This window comes from Lichenostomus cassidix, chromosome 2 (genome assembly GCF_008360975.1).
Source record: "Lichenostomus cassidix isolate B80296 chromosome 2, HeHo_3.0, whole genome shotgun sequence".
Classification (NCBI taxonomy): Eukaryota; Metazoa; Chordata; class Aves; order Passeriformes; family Meliphagidae; genus Lichenostomus; species Lichenostomus cassidix.
The window spans coordinates 13,053,515-13,067,006 of NC_139482.1; the positions used below are offsets into that span (position 1 = coordinate 13,053,515).

General features: G+C 37.8%; 1 protein-coding gene across 12 annotated transcripts in view; it reads left to right on the top strand.

The window, feature by feature from the left end:
- Positions 1 to 13,492, top strand: part of PARD3 (par-3 family cell polarity regulator) — a 441,649-nt gene that overhangs the window by 49,955 nt on the left and 378,202 nt on the right. Inside the window, exon 1 of one of the 12 annotated variants that reach the window (XM_085050359.1) lies at positions 7,159 to 7,628. The exons of the other annotated variants lie outside the window; for them this stretch is intronic. Coding sequence (XP_084906485.1) covers positions 7,473 to 7,628 — 156 coding nt within the window. The 5' untranslated portion in view covers positions 7,159 to 7,472. Of the gene's footprint in view, positions 1 to 7,158; positions 7,629 to 13,492 lie in introns of those variants that run through there. 12 annotated transcript variants of the gene reach the window in all.

Genomic DNA, 13,492 nt, shown 5'->3' on the forward strand with positions numbered 1-13,492 from the left:
TCTTGAAGAGAAGTTCCTTGTGTTTTTTGCTGCCTGACAGCTCTATTTTTGAAAATCAGTTTGCTTTTCCATGGTTCTTAAGGATCAGTCCCACAGTGATAAATGAAATTTTTGTCTTTTTGATGTTGCTTTTATGCTATAATTGTGCGGTGTCATATCACTACAGTACAGAATGCAGAGCAGCTAAGGACCACTTGTCCTCTTGATGGATTTATTGTTCTGTATAGTCAACTGCCTTAGTAAAATAAAATACTTAAGTGATGTGAAGAATATATTTACTCCTATTCCACTGTCTCCATGGAGAAAATGTGCTGTCCTATAACAAATACAAAGACCCTTAGAGCAGCTGTTCTGAATGGAATGAGAGAAGTATCTTTGATGGTGTCCTTCACATTATTATGCAGCATGGTAGGGTGACTTTATTTAGCTTCTTCTCTCCCTATATTTTGGTATTCTCTTGTCACTTACTAAAACAGAATGGATGAGTAAGGGTTAGCCAGTTGCTTTCTGGAATAATTTGTGATGTTCAGTCTTGTTCCTCCTTAAAAAAAATTGAGTAAAACATGAAACAAACTACATGGAAAAATTGATTTTGCTAAGTTGCTTGTTTCTTTGTTCCTTTCTGATACAGCTTTTCTTAAGCCCTTTAACATAGTTCATTGAGAAATTTGCATAAAGCATTCTAACTCAGCCAGCATGAGATTTGGACATTTATATTACACAGTTTCACTACATGTGAAGTTGCTTGGTTAGTGCAGTTAATGGTAATAACAGTATTAAACCAAAAATTAATAAGTGCTCATTTGAATATTTTTTTTATTAGAAAACCTTTTAAAACTTACTGAAATGTGATCTTTTTATAGATTTTACTAAGGAAATACGTATAATTTACAATTGAAACGTGTCAGTGCTTTTTATATCTGTGTATCTATGTGTGTATGAATGCAAATGGGTTGACTTGTTCTTATTGTGTTTTGAAAAATACTTGGCTGCGAGAAACAAGATTCTGTTTTCAGCTAGTGGCATCTATTTCTGCTCTAATATGAGCATTTGGTTCTGTTTGAGGAAACTCCTGGAAAAGCTTGGGCAGATGAATAACAAATATCACTTTTCCAGAAATAGAAGTGAAATAACTCCCTTTAACTTGCATTTAGTCAACTGTGTAATCTACTTCCATTATTTAAAAAATACGTGATTCTTGTTTGTTTAGTGATTAGACCAGTATTTTAAAGATAGGTTAATAACCTGTTCAGATTTCTTTTACTTCCAAAAGTAGTCCTCTCTGTGAAGACTCTCAAAAAACATATGTCGTCTTGATAAGTTTCCAGCTTGATGATAGCATTCTTGATGACCTCAGTTCAGTTTTTAGTAGGCAGACGTTCTCAGCAGCAAAAAAAACCCCAACTACAGAAAAAAGCCAGAACCCAACCACCCTCAACCATGTTTTCTTTTGGCAGACTGAGGCATGTGGACACTTCAGTAATTCTCACACTTCGGGCATAATATTTAAGTGCTTATTCTGAGATCTCATAGACCCTTGTTTGTCCATGAAAAAAATACCGAGGAAATTTTGGTATAATCTCGTTAAAAAAAAAAAGCAAAACCAACCAACAAACCCACAGTATGTGTATAACTTGCTCCTCTTTGAATTCTCACTGAAATAGTAATTTGTATTTTGAACAACTTAAACATTTTGTGTGCAATTACATGGAATTTTTCATGCAGAGAAATGTTCAGACTGTTGCTTGGTGGGAAACTTTAGAGGTTAAAATATCTGTGTTTGATGTAGCTATATTCCTGAAAAATCAGAGTTTTTTCTTCCCAAGAGAACAACAAGGATTTGCTATTAACAGCCACTGGTTGTGGTGAGCAGCTGGCCAAATAGAGCTACTTTGAAACAATGTAGGTATGAACCTACTGTCAATTATTCATAAATTCATTTGCTCCAATGTAATAATTTTTTGCTAAATTGTTTGGCATTAACAATGTGTAAATGTTAAAAGCCTTGGCATCTCATAATTGCTTTTATCACTCTCTTGATAAATTCAACACTGATTCTCAAAAGTAATGACAGTAATTTGGAATATACTTAGATTTACAGCCTGGCTTTATTTCCCTAAATGAAGGCAGGCATGGGCTTTCTTTGCTTGACTTAACATTTTCAAATATTCAGTCAGCTCTTCACCCTGCATAATTCATACTTACGCCCACTGAGTGCGGAGATAAAAACCAGAGGAATATGATTTGGTCTTGTCTGGAGTGAAGTCTCATGCTTCCCACAGTGTTTGTGTGTGTGGTGCTCTATCTGGCCCAGGTCACTGTAAGTTCAAGGTGATGCTGGTGCTTAGTGTTGCTTAGACAAACTTTGAACCTCCCAGAAAGACACACAAGAAGTTGCTGGTTGGAGTGGAATCCTGCTGGTGAGAATGGGATGGATATTAATTTCATAGATATGTGCTGAAATGGAATTTGTAAACATTCATGATCTTGAGTTAACTGTGTTAAGTAAGCAAACCGTGGCTGAAATTCAGTGAAATCAATTGTGCTTCGTTTGCATCTGCTTTTAACAGACCTGCAGAGACTCTGTTAATACTATTATGAGGTTAATGCCTGCTTGCTTCAAGTGTGAAGAAGTGTGAAGACTTCTAGTGGGAAAAAGTCTTCAAGCAGCTTCTTCACATGATATGAAGGCAAATTAGGACCTTTTCCCAGTGTAGTGGAAAGGAAATGAACTTCTGGGTTTTTTGTTAAAACAGATGGTCAATTCTAAATAATACTGTTGTTTTGTTTACTTCCTCTTGGAAAGCTCGGTTGAGTTAGAGAGACATGTGATACACAAAATGTGGGTTTGGAAAAAATGAGTGTGTTTTGTTTGTAACAAATGTTAACTGGAAGCCAACACAGAAAAAAGGCTATTTTGAGCAAACGCATGATGATATTAAGGTTAAAGGTTAGCTAGGGACTGGAGAGCTGTGATTACAGAATCCTACTGCTATTGATTCTTGCTCTATCACTCTTATTTTTCAGGCCACTTCTGCAAGACCCCATTGTCTGTAGTAAGTTCAGGGTAGGCCAGTGACATCAGGATGCTGTTAGAATGAGATTCTGGTAACCCTGTGTCTGTTCATTTTCTCAAAAAGGTTAAAGAGTTTTTGAAGTCAATCAAAGTTGCACAGATAGTTGTGTTATCTTTAGATTTCCATCAGCACATAATCAAAGTACTCAAAGTAGTGTTGTTTGTTCTAAATTTTTGATGTCTCTGTCTCATTTAAGCAAACTTGCGGCGGAATTTACATGTGATTTCTCTTTGATTGTGCAAGTTAAGAATTTAACCCTAAAATCATGAGTAGAGAGTAAAAACGTTTTGTGCTTCTCATTTCTGCCATTAACAGATTAAATCCTGGAGTGCATGAAGAAACATCTTCTCCAGGTCCCATGTAGCAAATATGACAGCAAAACCTAAAAATGCAAAAAAATCACTCAGAAATATGATTCTTATTATTTGCAATACCATGACTGGTATGCCCTTCTTTTTCCCCTCAAATTTTTTCTATCAAATTAATTTTCAACTATTGCTGTGGTTATCTCTGCCACAGTGTGCAGCTTCTCTTTTCTTGTTCCGTGTCTTCATTCCTAGTATCCCAGGAAAACAGGATGACCTTGAAACAATTTGTTGTTACTCACAAGTGACTTGGCAAAACACACTATGAGCATAAGGCATTCTTTTCTTGTAACAGCTTAAAATAACTCCTTGAACCACCAAGCTTGGGAAAGTATTGATACTGGGAAAGAAATCCATCATGTAACAACACCATGATTATTTTCTGTTAAAAAATTCAAAAACTTCAGTTTTTGAACAATGGGCTCTTGACGTCATCTACTGTTTGGGAATGGTTTTTATTTTAATTATGCTTTTAAAGATTGACAATTTAATATTGACTGAAATTCTGAAAAGCTGGTAGAACCAGAATGTGTCCTTTTCAGCTAGTTTTTTTTGCATTACCCCAGTTGACTCATTATTACTGGGATGGCCACATGATCATTTTTAGGTCTATCTTGCTGATGGAGCTAAAGTAGAAAATCAAAGTATTTGCTCAGCTTTTATTCCCAGCTGCTATTTAATGAAGACAAATTTGAAAATAACATACTCAAAATGTACCTATTATTTTCTGTCAAAGAATGGAATTCAAATGCTTGTAGTATTTCTAATAGTAAAATAAATTTTAATTTCACAATGTTTATGGGTGAGACTAAAATCCATGGAAGTGAGGAAATACAGGTAATAATAATATGTGAATATATAACTAATATGTAACTAATCTCACTAAACTACGGTTGTCTCCCAACTATAGTTAATAGTTTTTCACCTCTTTCAGCACTGTTCTTCAAATTGCTAATTTCATCATCACTTAGGTTTTTTTTTAGCTATATGGTGACATCATTTCCATTAATGATTTGCTGTTTGTTTTTGGGATAAATGGCAATATCCCAATTCCTTTCCTGTAGTGCTGGAACAGTTCTGTTGCTGCACTAAGAAATCCCAGGTAGGAAAGGACTGACATTTGTAAATTCACAAATCATTTTCCATAGGGATCTGAAGTGGTGCAGGTAAATCTGACTCCTGAAAATGGAATATTTTGGTAAAAACTGTTCTCTGAGGAGTAGCAGGCCCACGCATGAATATGATATACCAGGGGAGATCAGACAGTGCTGTCAACAAAGTCATATCTCACAAATGTGTCTGTATTCTATGCAGAAAGACAGACCTGAGCAGCAGTGACTGGGTTAGTACAGTCAAAAACCCCACAGACTTGGCATGGAATAATAGGAAGGGTTTTATGGATGAGTAACTGGTTGGAAGATGGAAAATAGAGCATGTATTGTTCAACATATTTGCAATTCTTCTGAAAGAAGAGAAGGGAGATTTGAATACTGGAGTGACAAATTCCAGTATTGTGTGGGAAACAAAACATTCATGGTGAGTGCTGGTCTTGAAGGGTTGCAGAAGCATCCAGGCAGTAGACAATAACATGGTGGATGTAATTCCATTTTGGCAAAGGTGATGTGCTTTTGGAGAGAGACTACTTTAACTGAATACACAAATGAATGAATTCTGAGCTAGCTCTTGCATTTGGGAGAATGTTTCTGGTTTTGCAATAGACCTCTGGATGCAGTGGATTAAGTGCAAGGTGCATAACCAGGTCTAGGAAGGCTTCCAGCAGTTTGCCCTGTCTCTGCCTCTCCCCCACATTTTCATCCCAGTCGTGCTGCTTGGCTCATGAGGCCTCTGGCAGTCTTTGGACACCATCTTGTAGCAGATTTATTCACTCAAGTGGCAGAAGACTCTTCCTTGCAAAAAAACTTGAGTGTTTTTCTGCTATTTTGTGAATATTGTAAGTTCACCAAGGAACCTGGCAAGCTGAGTTGAAAAGGGAGAGGACTTTGCTGCTGGGAGTGGTTGAGGCGTGGAGGAAGAATGGGAACATCAAATGAAATTGTCACAAGAGTATCTGCAAAAGGTTTTCAAGCTTTCCTTGACCTTGATCTTTATGATAAATCAGAGCACCTGTGATTTTTATGAAGTGCTGTAGATGCTCCACAAAGTTTTGGAGGATATGTGTTTTCTTGAGGTGTTGTGGTTTGGAAGCACATGATACTGAATTCTGTGCTTATCTTTATTCTTCAAAAAGGTGATGCTTGTACATCATGGGAAATGGTAATTTAAGGAGGATTTCAGTTTGTGAGAAAAAGTTTCTTTAATCTAAACTTCAGTGAAAACCACAGAGCATCTTGAAATGCTGATGGTCTCAGAGTGTCTAATATTAGTAACGCTGAAGGTCAGTATGTGGCTATGGATAATGACTGCTACAGCATTATAAAGACATCACAATTAAGAGAGAGTTTGTACTAAAAATATCTAATAATGGATTTTTTCTATATCTTGTAACAATTACAGATTCACTGGTTAGATGTAGTGGTAGATAATATAAAGCAGTACTTTCTAATTCTTCACAGTGTAAATCTCCACAAAAATGTGCAGTGAATCTAGAATTAGGTCATTATGGCTAATAAATACTTCTGATAGCTTTTGGTTAATTTTAGCAATATCACTGTGTCCTAGAGGTATATTATTCATCCTACAACAAAGGAAGAAATTGCAGGAAAGGTTGATTGTGGGAATTCATTAACACTACTATCTTACTCCTTGATATCAGCAGGTCTTAAAAGAAGTGCTGTTCCAACCTCACAGGTATTTCCTAACAGAGGTGGTGAGACTCATACACTAGAGGACTGACCCATATTAGAGCTTAATTATAGTAATGGATAATCCTGCAACTATAAATTATTCACAGTTGTTTTGTATGCGAAGTAGCTTCGTGAATAAAATAAGGAAGTGTTTCTGGGAAAGACCCTGCACAATGCTTAAGTTTGTCAAAAGGTGTTTTTTTTTCTTGTCTTTCAATATCGATTAAATCTCAGTGTTAGGTTTGTAGAGCTTGGCCCTTTGGATATGTTTTGCTTAATGGAAATCAATAGCAGCAGCTCTCGGGGTTCTACACCCTTGTAGAGTTCCTTGGCTAATACCTTATGCAAGAGAAACATTCCTACCTAAACACAGTCCTGGTACAAAAGCTGCAATCTCAGCTGTCTGATAAGATTCCCACAGTGTCACTGGGATAAGAATTCATTAGCGTTACTCTCTTATCCGTTGATACCAGCAGGTCCTAAGAGACTGCTGTAACTTCATAGTTATTTCCCAGGAAGGACAGTACAGTTCAGAGTCAGGTACTTTATTTTCTAGTTGACCTAGAAGTTGAAGTAATTCCTAGATTTATAGTGTGAATAATCTTATTGACAAAGAAGAGAAGGGAATATTTAAATTAAATTAAAACAGAGCCCTTAATGCATTTAATGGGGTAGTTACCTCATGCTAAAGGTTTCTTCAGAAAGTGCCTTGGATCCAAAGAGAAGAAAATAATGCTGTCTTTTTAGGGAGCTTTCACCAGTCTGACTTGTCAGTTGCTTTCCTAGCAGTAGCCCAGAAAGGAAGGAGTTAAGAAGATGCTTTGAACCCAAAGTCTTCTGCTTCATCCCCACACCCTGTTGGTGTACTTCCACACCCTGTTGGTGTGCAGGGAACTACCTCCTGTTCACCTTTAGCGTGCTCAGCAGGATAGTCACTACGTTTTCAGATTAGCATCACTGCTGAAGCCTGTTTGAGTTTATACAGCAAGAAGGAGTTCTGCCTGCTCTTCACTGACATACAGCATTGAAGGACCATCGGCATCTTTCATTTTTACAACCTGTTGGAAGAACTGAAAAGTTCTTCGGTGGGCTCCATTCCTTGCAGGCTGCTAGATTTCCTGTAGGATTGAAGACTGTTCCTTAGAAGCTTGGTGGGAGCTTGATGATACTGAGTTTTTATTTTCTTGGGATGCTGTTTGCTTGAAGGTAACCATACTTTGGATGAAATGGCAGACACACCTAAGAGGAAAATTACAAAGAAGTCGTCGTCTTTTTCATATGATCGCCGGAGAGATTCAGTGAAAGTTAGGAGACAGTCCAAGTCTCTTAGCTTTAAGTCTGCTACATTGGGTGCTCAGAAAAGGCAGGCACAGAAGAAGCAGGTTTGTATTTGGATATTCCCCTAAAAATATTTTTGCCTTCTAAATTTTTATGGAGTCTGTAAATCTTGCTGTGTTAATATGAAGCGGAAAGCAATCACTGCTGATTTGCAATCTGTGTGCGTGTAGGTATGTGTATACATACAAGTTTGTGTGCAGGTAAAGCTGCTTTTTTTTTCTGTAATATTTCTTAAAGAGCTAGATAGACTTGTGGTGTTAATTTCATTCTGAGAATAGTCTGCATCTTTTCTGCTTTTAAGACGTGATTTATGATTGCTGTTTCGTCTCAAGGAATTGCTCCTATAGTGCAATGTGTGTCCTGTGAGCTTTCGGTAGTGTTGTATGTTGTGCTGAGAAACATGATGGGTGCTGAAACTTTTAAAATTATTATTCAGATTACAGCTGTTCCACTGCTCTTCGTTGTTATTATTTTTGTTTTAATGTTGAAATGTACCAGACTGAGAGCTGTAGGGAGTGAAATATTTTACTTATTCCAGAACAGGTAATGCAAGTCAACAGAAGCACCTGTTCTGGTGGGACCAGTTCTTGGGTTAGAGGGCAGTTTAATGCCTTGGCAGTGCTGCTCTGCCATAGTAAAAGACTTTAATACACAGGTCTTTCTCTGTATTTCATTGCTGGGATCTAATCAAATGAAATTTTTCTCCAAAGAGAAGATGGAGTGTGCACTGTAGTAAATGGAATAAAAAGTGAGTCAGTTCAGGAAATATTTTGTATACTGATCCAAGATTTAGTCTAATATGGAAGGAGCACAGAATCACTGACTTGGACCCATCTCTCACTCTGCACTTGTGTGCACAGAATACCTTCTTGAAGGGTTTAAAGGAACTTTATAGGGAATTTTTAATTAGCTGTGTACAGCATAAAGCATTTTAATACTTTGCAAATAGTGTTTCTGCAAATGCTTGGAAATAGAATAGATTTTCTATAGGATTAAAGCGAATTTCTTGCAAGCTAGTAGTTTCTGGGCCCTGACCATTGCAACTGTGCCTAAATTTTGATGGCATATATCCATTCAGATTTAAGAGAATGTATGTTATTGTGTCCAGTGTAAGCTTTGGTATGAGATGAAAAACACAATGTATTTTATGCGTGTGGGATCATATTTGGTTTTATTACTATTTCTCTTGTTCTTGGAATATTAAAATATCTATTTACATAGCAAGACATTCACTAGTAAAATATTAGAACATTCCAGCTTATTGTGATTCTTTAGTGTTAATTATAGGCATAGCTGAAGCTGTTTTGCTTGAATTGAAGTTCCCAAAGTTTAAATGAGGAAATATTTGAAGAAATCAGGAAAACCTTCAAAAGGTCTGCAAGCTGCACCCCCACCCATTATTTGATGTATTTTTTTTTAGAAGTAAAAATAACACATTTCTATGTTATGAACATGTAAAATACCAAGTGACATCTGTGAATTAATGTTCTTTGGATCTTTTGGGGAACTAAGCTACTCAAATAAATTTCGGAATTTCATTTGTGGGTGCAAATCAATGAGTACCCCTGTGTTTTGATTTTACCAGACCATAAGGTTTCTCGAGTCCTGTCATCTTTTGGATACCTGCCATGGTTACTGTGTGACCTCTAGTGGTTAATGAAAAATATGCTCAATTACTGAATTCAGGCTGTTGCTTGAACAAGTCCTGAATGAGTATTCTTGTTGGTTTAATTATTTAATCTTCTAAATGCTATTTTTATTGACTAGCACAAAGCATCATATGCTTTAGCTAAATCTTTTGTAGTGTTGTTTCCAGAAAAAGTGTTTTGCTAATTCATGGGGATGTGTGTCTGAACTGCAGTACCCATAGATGCAGAATGACAGGAGTAGTTTTAAGAGACTTTTGCTACTTTGGCTTGGTTACAGTATGCTAGTGGGTGATACATCTGAAATAAAGCACTCTAGACAAAAGTCCATCTTGATCAACTTTTGTGTAGTGGAAAGATCTGAATAAGGGCTTTTCTGACTCAAGAATGGTTTTTTTTTTCCCCTTCTAAATGCTCCAGTTAACTGTAAGAAAAGTTAATTTTTCCTACAAGCTTGGTCTTGTTTCAATCTTCAGATCATTATAATTAAGTGAGACAAAACCATTCTTACCTCCTCCCTGCCCTCCCCCTCTTCCTGCAAGGGCAGCTACTTCTGTGTGTATTGGAAATGCTATTGAACCCAAAACACAACTGCATTTGTAACTGTTGAACTTTTAAAATTATGGGTTTGAAGTTACCAGAATCTGATCAGTTTTCAACCCGCCAGACCTAACTCAGCTCAGTACAGTGTGACTGGTGTTTATGCAAACTCCTTCCAGGAGCAGTAGCTCAGTTACAGCACCAGGAGAAATGTTACTTTAAAATGCCTTTTTTTTTTTTTTTTTTTTTAAATGAGTCTCTTTCTCTTTTTTTTTTTTTTTAGTATTTTTATAATAGATGTTTGACATCTGAGAATATTTAAAACTCTGCTTTGGTCTTTGCTGTTTTAGGAGACAATAGTAGACTTTGCTGCTCACAATATATGTGGTTTTACTTGGGTGGTTCCCTGGAGGAGCAAGACTCTGCTTCTGCTTATACAGGCAGGCAAGCCAAAATTATTTTTTAAATGCTTTGGTAGATTGATATCAATCAAAGTCTCCCAAAATCACAATATGTTGCAAAATCCTTTTCTGCTTCTTTTCCCTTCATATTGCTGACCTCGTTTTTTGCAGTTTAATTTCTTTTTTCTTTCTTTTTTATTTTTTGTGGTAAAATTTTCAGTTTGACCACACCCCCCAAAGACAATTATTAAATCACTGGTAGAATAGTAATAAGAATCTGAGAGCATTTTTAAAAACATTTTTTATATTTTCTGAATTACAGCGATGTAATAAAATGTTAAGGCAAATTGCTGCACTTCTCTTGCTGTTCTGTGGGTTTTTTTGTTCGCTAACTTACTAGAAATGGAAAGTCATAAAGTGTTCAAACCCAAAAATATCAAATATCCTATCTGATGCAGCAATGAACCTCTTTCAAGATAGTCTTCCCATCAAATTATTTATTAGTACAGATTACTTTTTTATTCTGTTGTTTTCCCTAGGCTTATCTGTTCTGAGGTGGAAAATCTGATGGTAATTATATTTACTGGCTGCTGATATTGCCATATTGGTTGATCTGGATAGAAATCCACATTCCAGAAATATGTAAGCTGGTCTTCCCAGGTGTACAAGTATTATGCAACATAATGTATAAAATATTTGATAGTTTAAGGAGGAGAGGTTGCCTCTTTTTATGTTTTCAATGAAGAACAAAGTCAGTTGCATGAAATAAAAACTGTAAATAAGTAAAACTTTGAGAGCAAGATCCTTATGTTCAGGAGAACATAAAAAACAGATCCATTTTTATTTTTAGCTGTTTTGTGGGAGCATCTCAAGTCCTACTTCTCTTTGTCATTGCCAGCTGACTGATTACTGGGACAGGAGCTAGAGCCTCAGTGGATTAATTAAGATCTGAAACTGTTTTCCTGATAACTACTTACATGTTGCATACAACATTTTTGGAACTTAGCAAAGTTCCAAGCTCATACAAGGCTTGCATAGACTGCAGATTTGTGGTTTATTCACTAATATTCCTGTCTTTTTTCCATGGAATGCTATAATATTGAGGCGACAAACTTTTTTTCCCTTTTCTTTCAAACTCGGAAATTCCAGAGGCGTGTGGGGTTCACTGCCCGCTATCCCAGATGTGGAACAATACATACAAAGAGGGTGTTGTTAGAAAATCTTCCAATGTCTGTGTTTAAATGTGACTCAGTTAATAGGAGTGTTCCAGATCCCTTGTTATGAGCATCTGAGAGCAGGCAAAGGCCTATGAGTTACACTTCGCGCTGTCTTGTTAGAAAGAAACACTGAGTGGAAAAATGGCACTGGGAAGGCTGGGAATGTGAGGGAAGGAGTCTGCCCAGAAAGGGTAATGTTTTTTCACATCAATATGTAGTAAATGTGCCAGGGCCAAAGCTATTGGTGTGTGACAGCTCTGGTGAACAAAACCCATAGCACCAGCTACCAGCAAAGCAAATGATTTGTAATTGATAAAAATAACTAAGCAGTAAGGAAAAATCAATCTCAATTAATTTTCAGATACTATTTTAGAAAACCATGATCTGTGATTACTTTTCATCTAGCAATTTTCTTCCTATCTTTTGCAAGGGTTTGCTTTGAATTCCCTGGGGAATCTTGAATGCCCTCCCTGGGGAGAAGGAAATCAGCTTTAAGTGCGAGCCCTCAGGATTTGTTGTGAAAAATCTCATCCTCTTTCTGTTAAAATGAAGTCAGACAAGCATGTAAAGAGGAAAAAGCATGTGATGTGTGTAACAGAGCACTGGGAGATGAGTGTGTAGGTTCCTCTGGCAGCTGGATTGTTAGTAGAGAGCTGGTCTAGCAAAACTGATTCCCTGTGGAGCATGGCAAGCTGTTAACCATAGTGGTTAGTTATTATTATTAAAACTGTGGTCCTAGCAGGGTGAGGTGGGTTGTAGCTGGTGAAGTGGGCTCACCTTCCGTTAAACACAGAGTAAAATTGAGAGGAGAGTGGAATGACAGTGAGAGGTTTGGCCACTGTGAATTGAATTAATGTTTTCCATTTGTTACTGAGGCTTGTTGGTGGAGATTGTGGTAGATGTGTGTGTTGGAGTGCTCCCTACAGCCTTGGCAGCATTTGCTGTGGTGGTGTTGGTTAATGCCCTCCTCGCTGGTGATTTCCAGTGCACCAAGAGAGAAGTTGCCCTCTCCCAGAGTCGTGGGTTCCTTCTCTTGGTGCTTTGTCCTGGAAGTTATGATATTACATAGTCATACCATGTCAGGAAATATTTTGTTGTGGTGTTGAAATAACAGCACATTGCCAGGAGGTTTTCAAATTTAATTGGTGATTTCTTTAATGCAAGCAAAATATTAGGATTTATTTTGACAATTTACAGGTTCTTCTGATCTAAATTGAGCTGTTATTTGTAATTCTGTCTGAGTAATGGTTGTTAGACCTCATGTAAGAGCAAACATGATTAACCACACTTTTGGGTTCCTGCACATGTGGCAGATTTGTGACAGATTTTAGCTGATCTGAGGCTGTGGTGGTGCTGCAGAGGAGCATGGCCTTGCACTCCCCCTGGGCATGGCTGTGGTTCCCACCTGTCCCTGGCTTCAGAACTGGGAACTGTTGGTCGTGACGAGTGGGGTCAGTGTGCTGATAACCCTGCCAGAAAAAAAGCACAGTGGTCATAGGAGAGGGGATAATACAAAGGCCTGTGCTGGCTGTCAGCAGAGCTGTGGATATTACAGGAGAGAATGAGTCTTCCTTGGCAAAGCTGGGTGACAATGGCCTTCAGGGGTCCAGCCCTGCTAGCCAAGGGAGCAGAACAGTCAACTGGGCATTCCATTTGGCAGTGCACAGCATTATCCAGTGGTGAGACAGAGGTGCAAGAGAAGCATGTCCTTGGTCTTGCTTGTGTCCACAAAGGGCTGGTGGTGACCCACAGAAGACCAGGTTAAGTTTGGGCAAATGCAGCATACTGAGCTGGTAGGTTCTGTGTGTATTCACCAAACTTAGCACGGCTGGAAATACTCACCCTGCCTCACTTGAATGCTTTTGATCTGCTGTTGAAATGTAGGCACCAAATGTAGGAGAGTGAGAAGTGGAACAGAGTCACAGAGCTACAGAATGGTTGAGGCTGGAAGAGACCCCTGGAGTCATCCAAGTCCAACTCCTTGCTGCAAACAGGGCCTGTGTAGTCTGGATCTGAGCATCTCCAAGGATGCAGATTGCACAGCCTCTCTGTGCACCTGTTTCAGTGTTTGCTGACAAGGTGGAAAAGTGTTTCCAAACCCTAA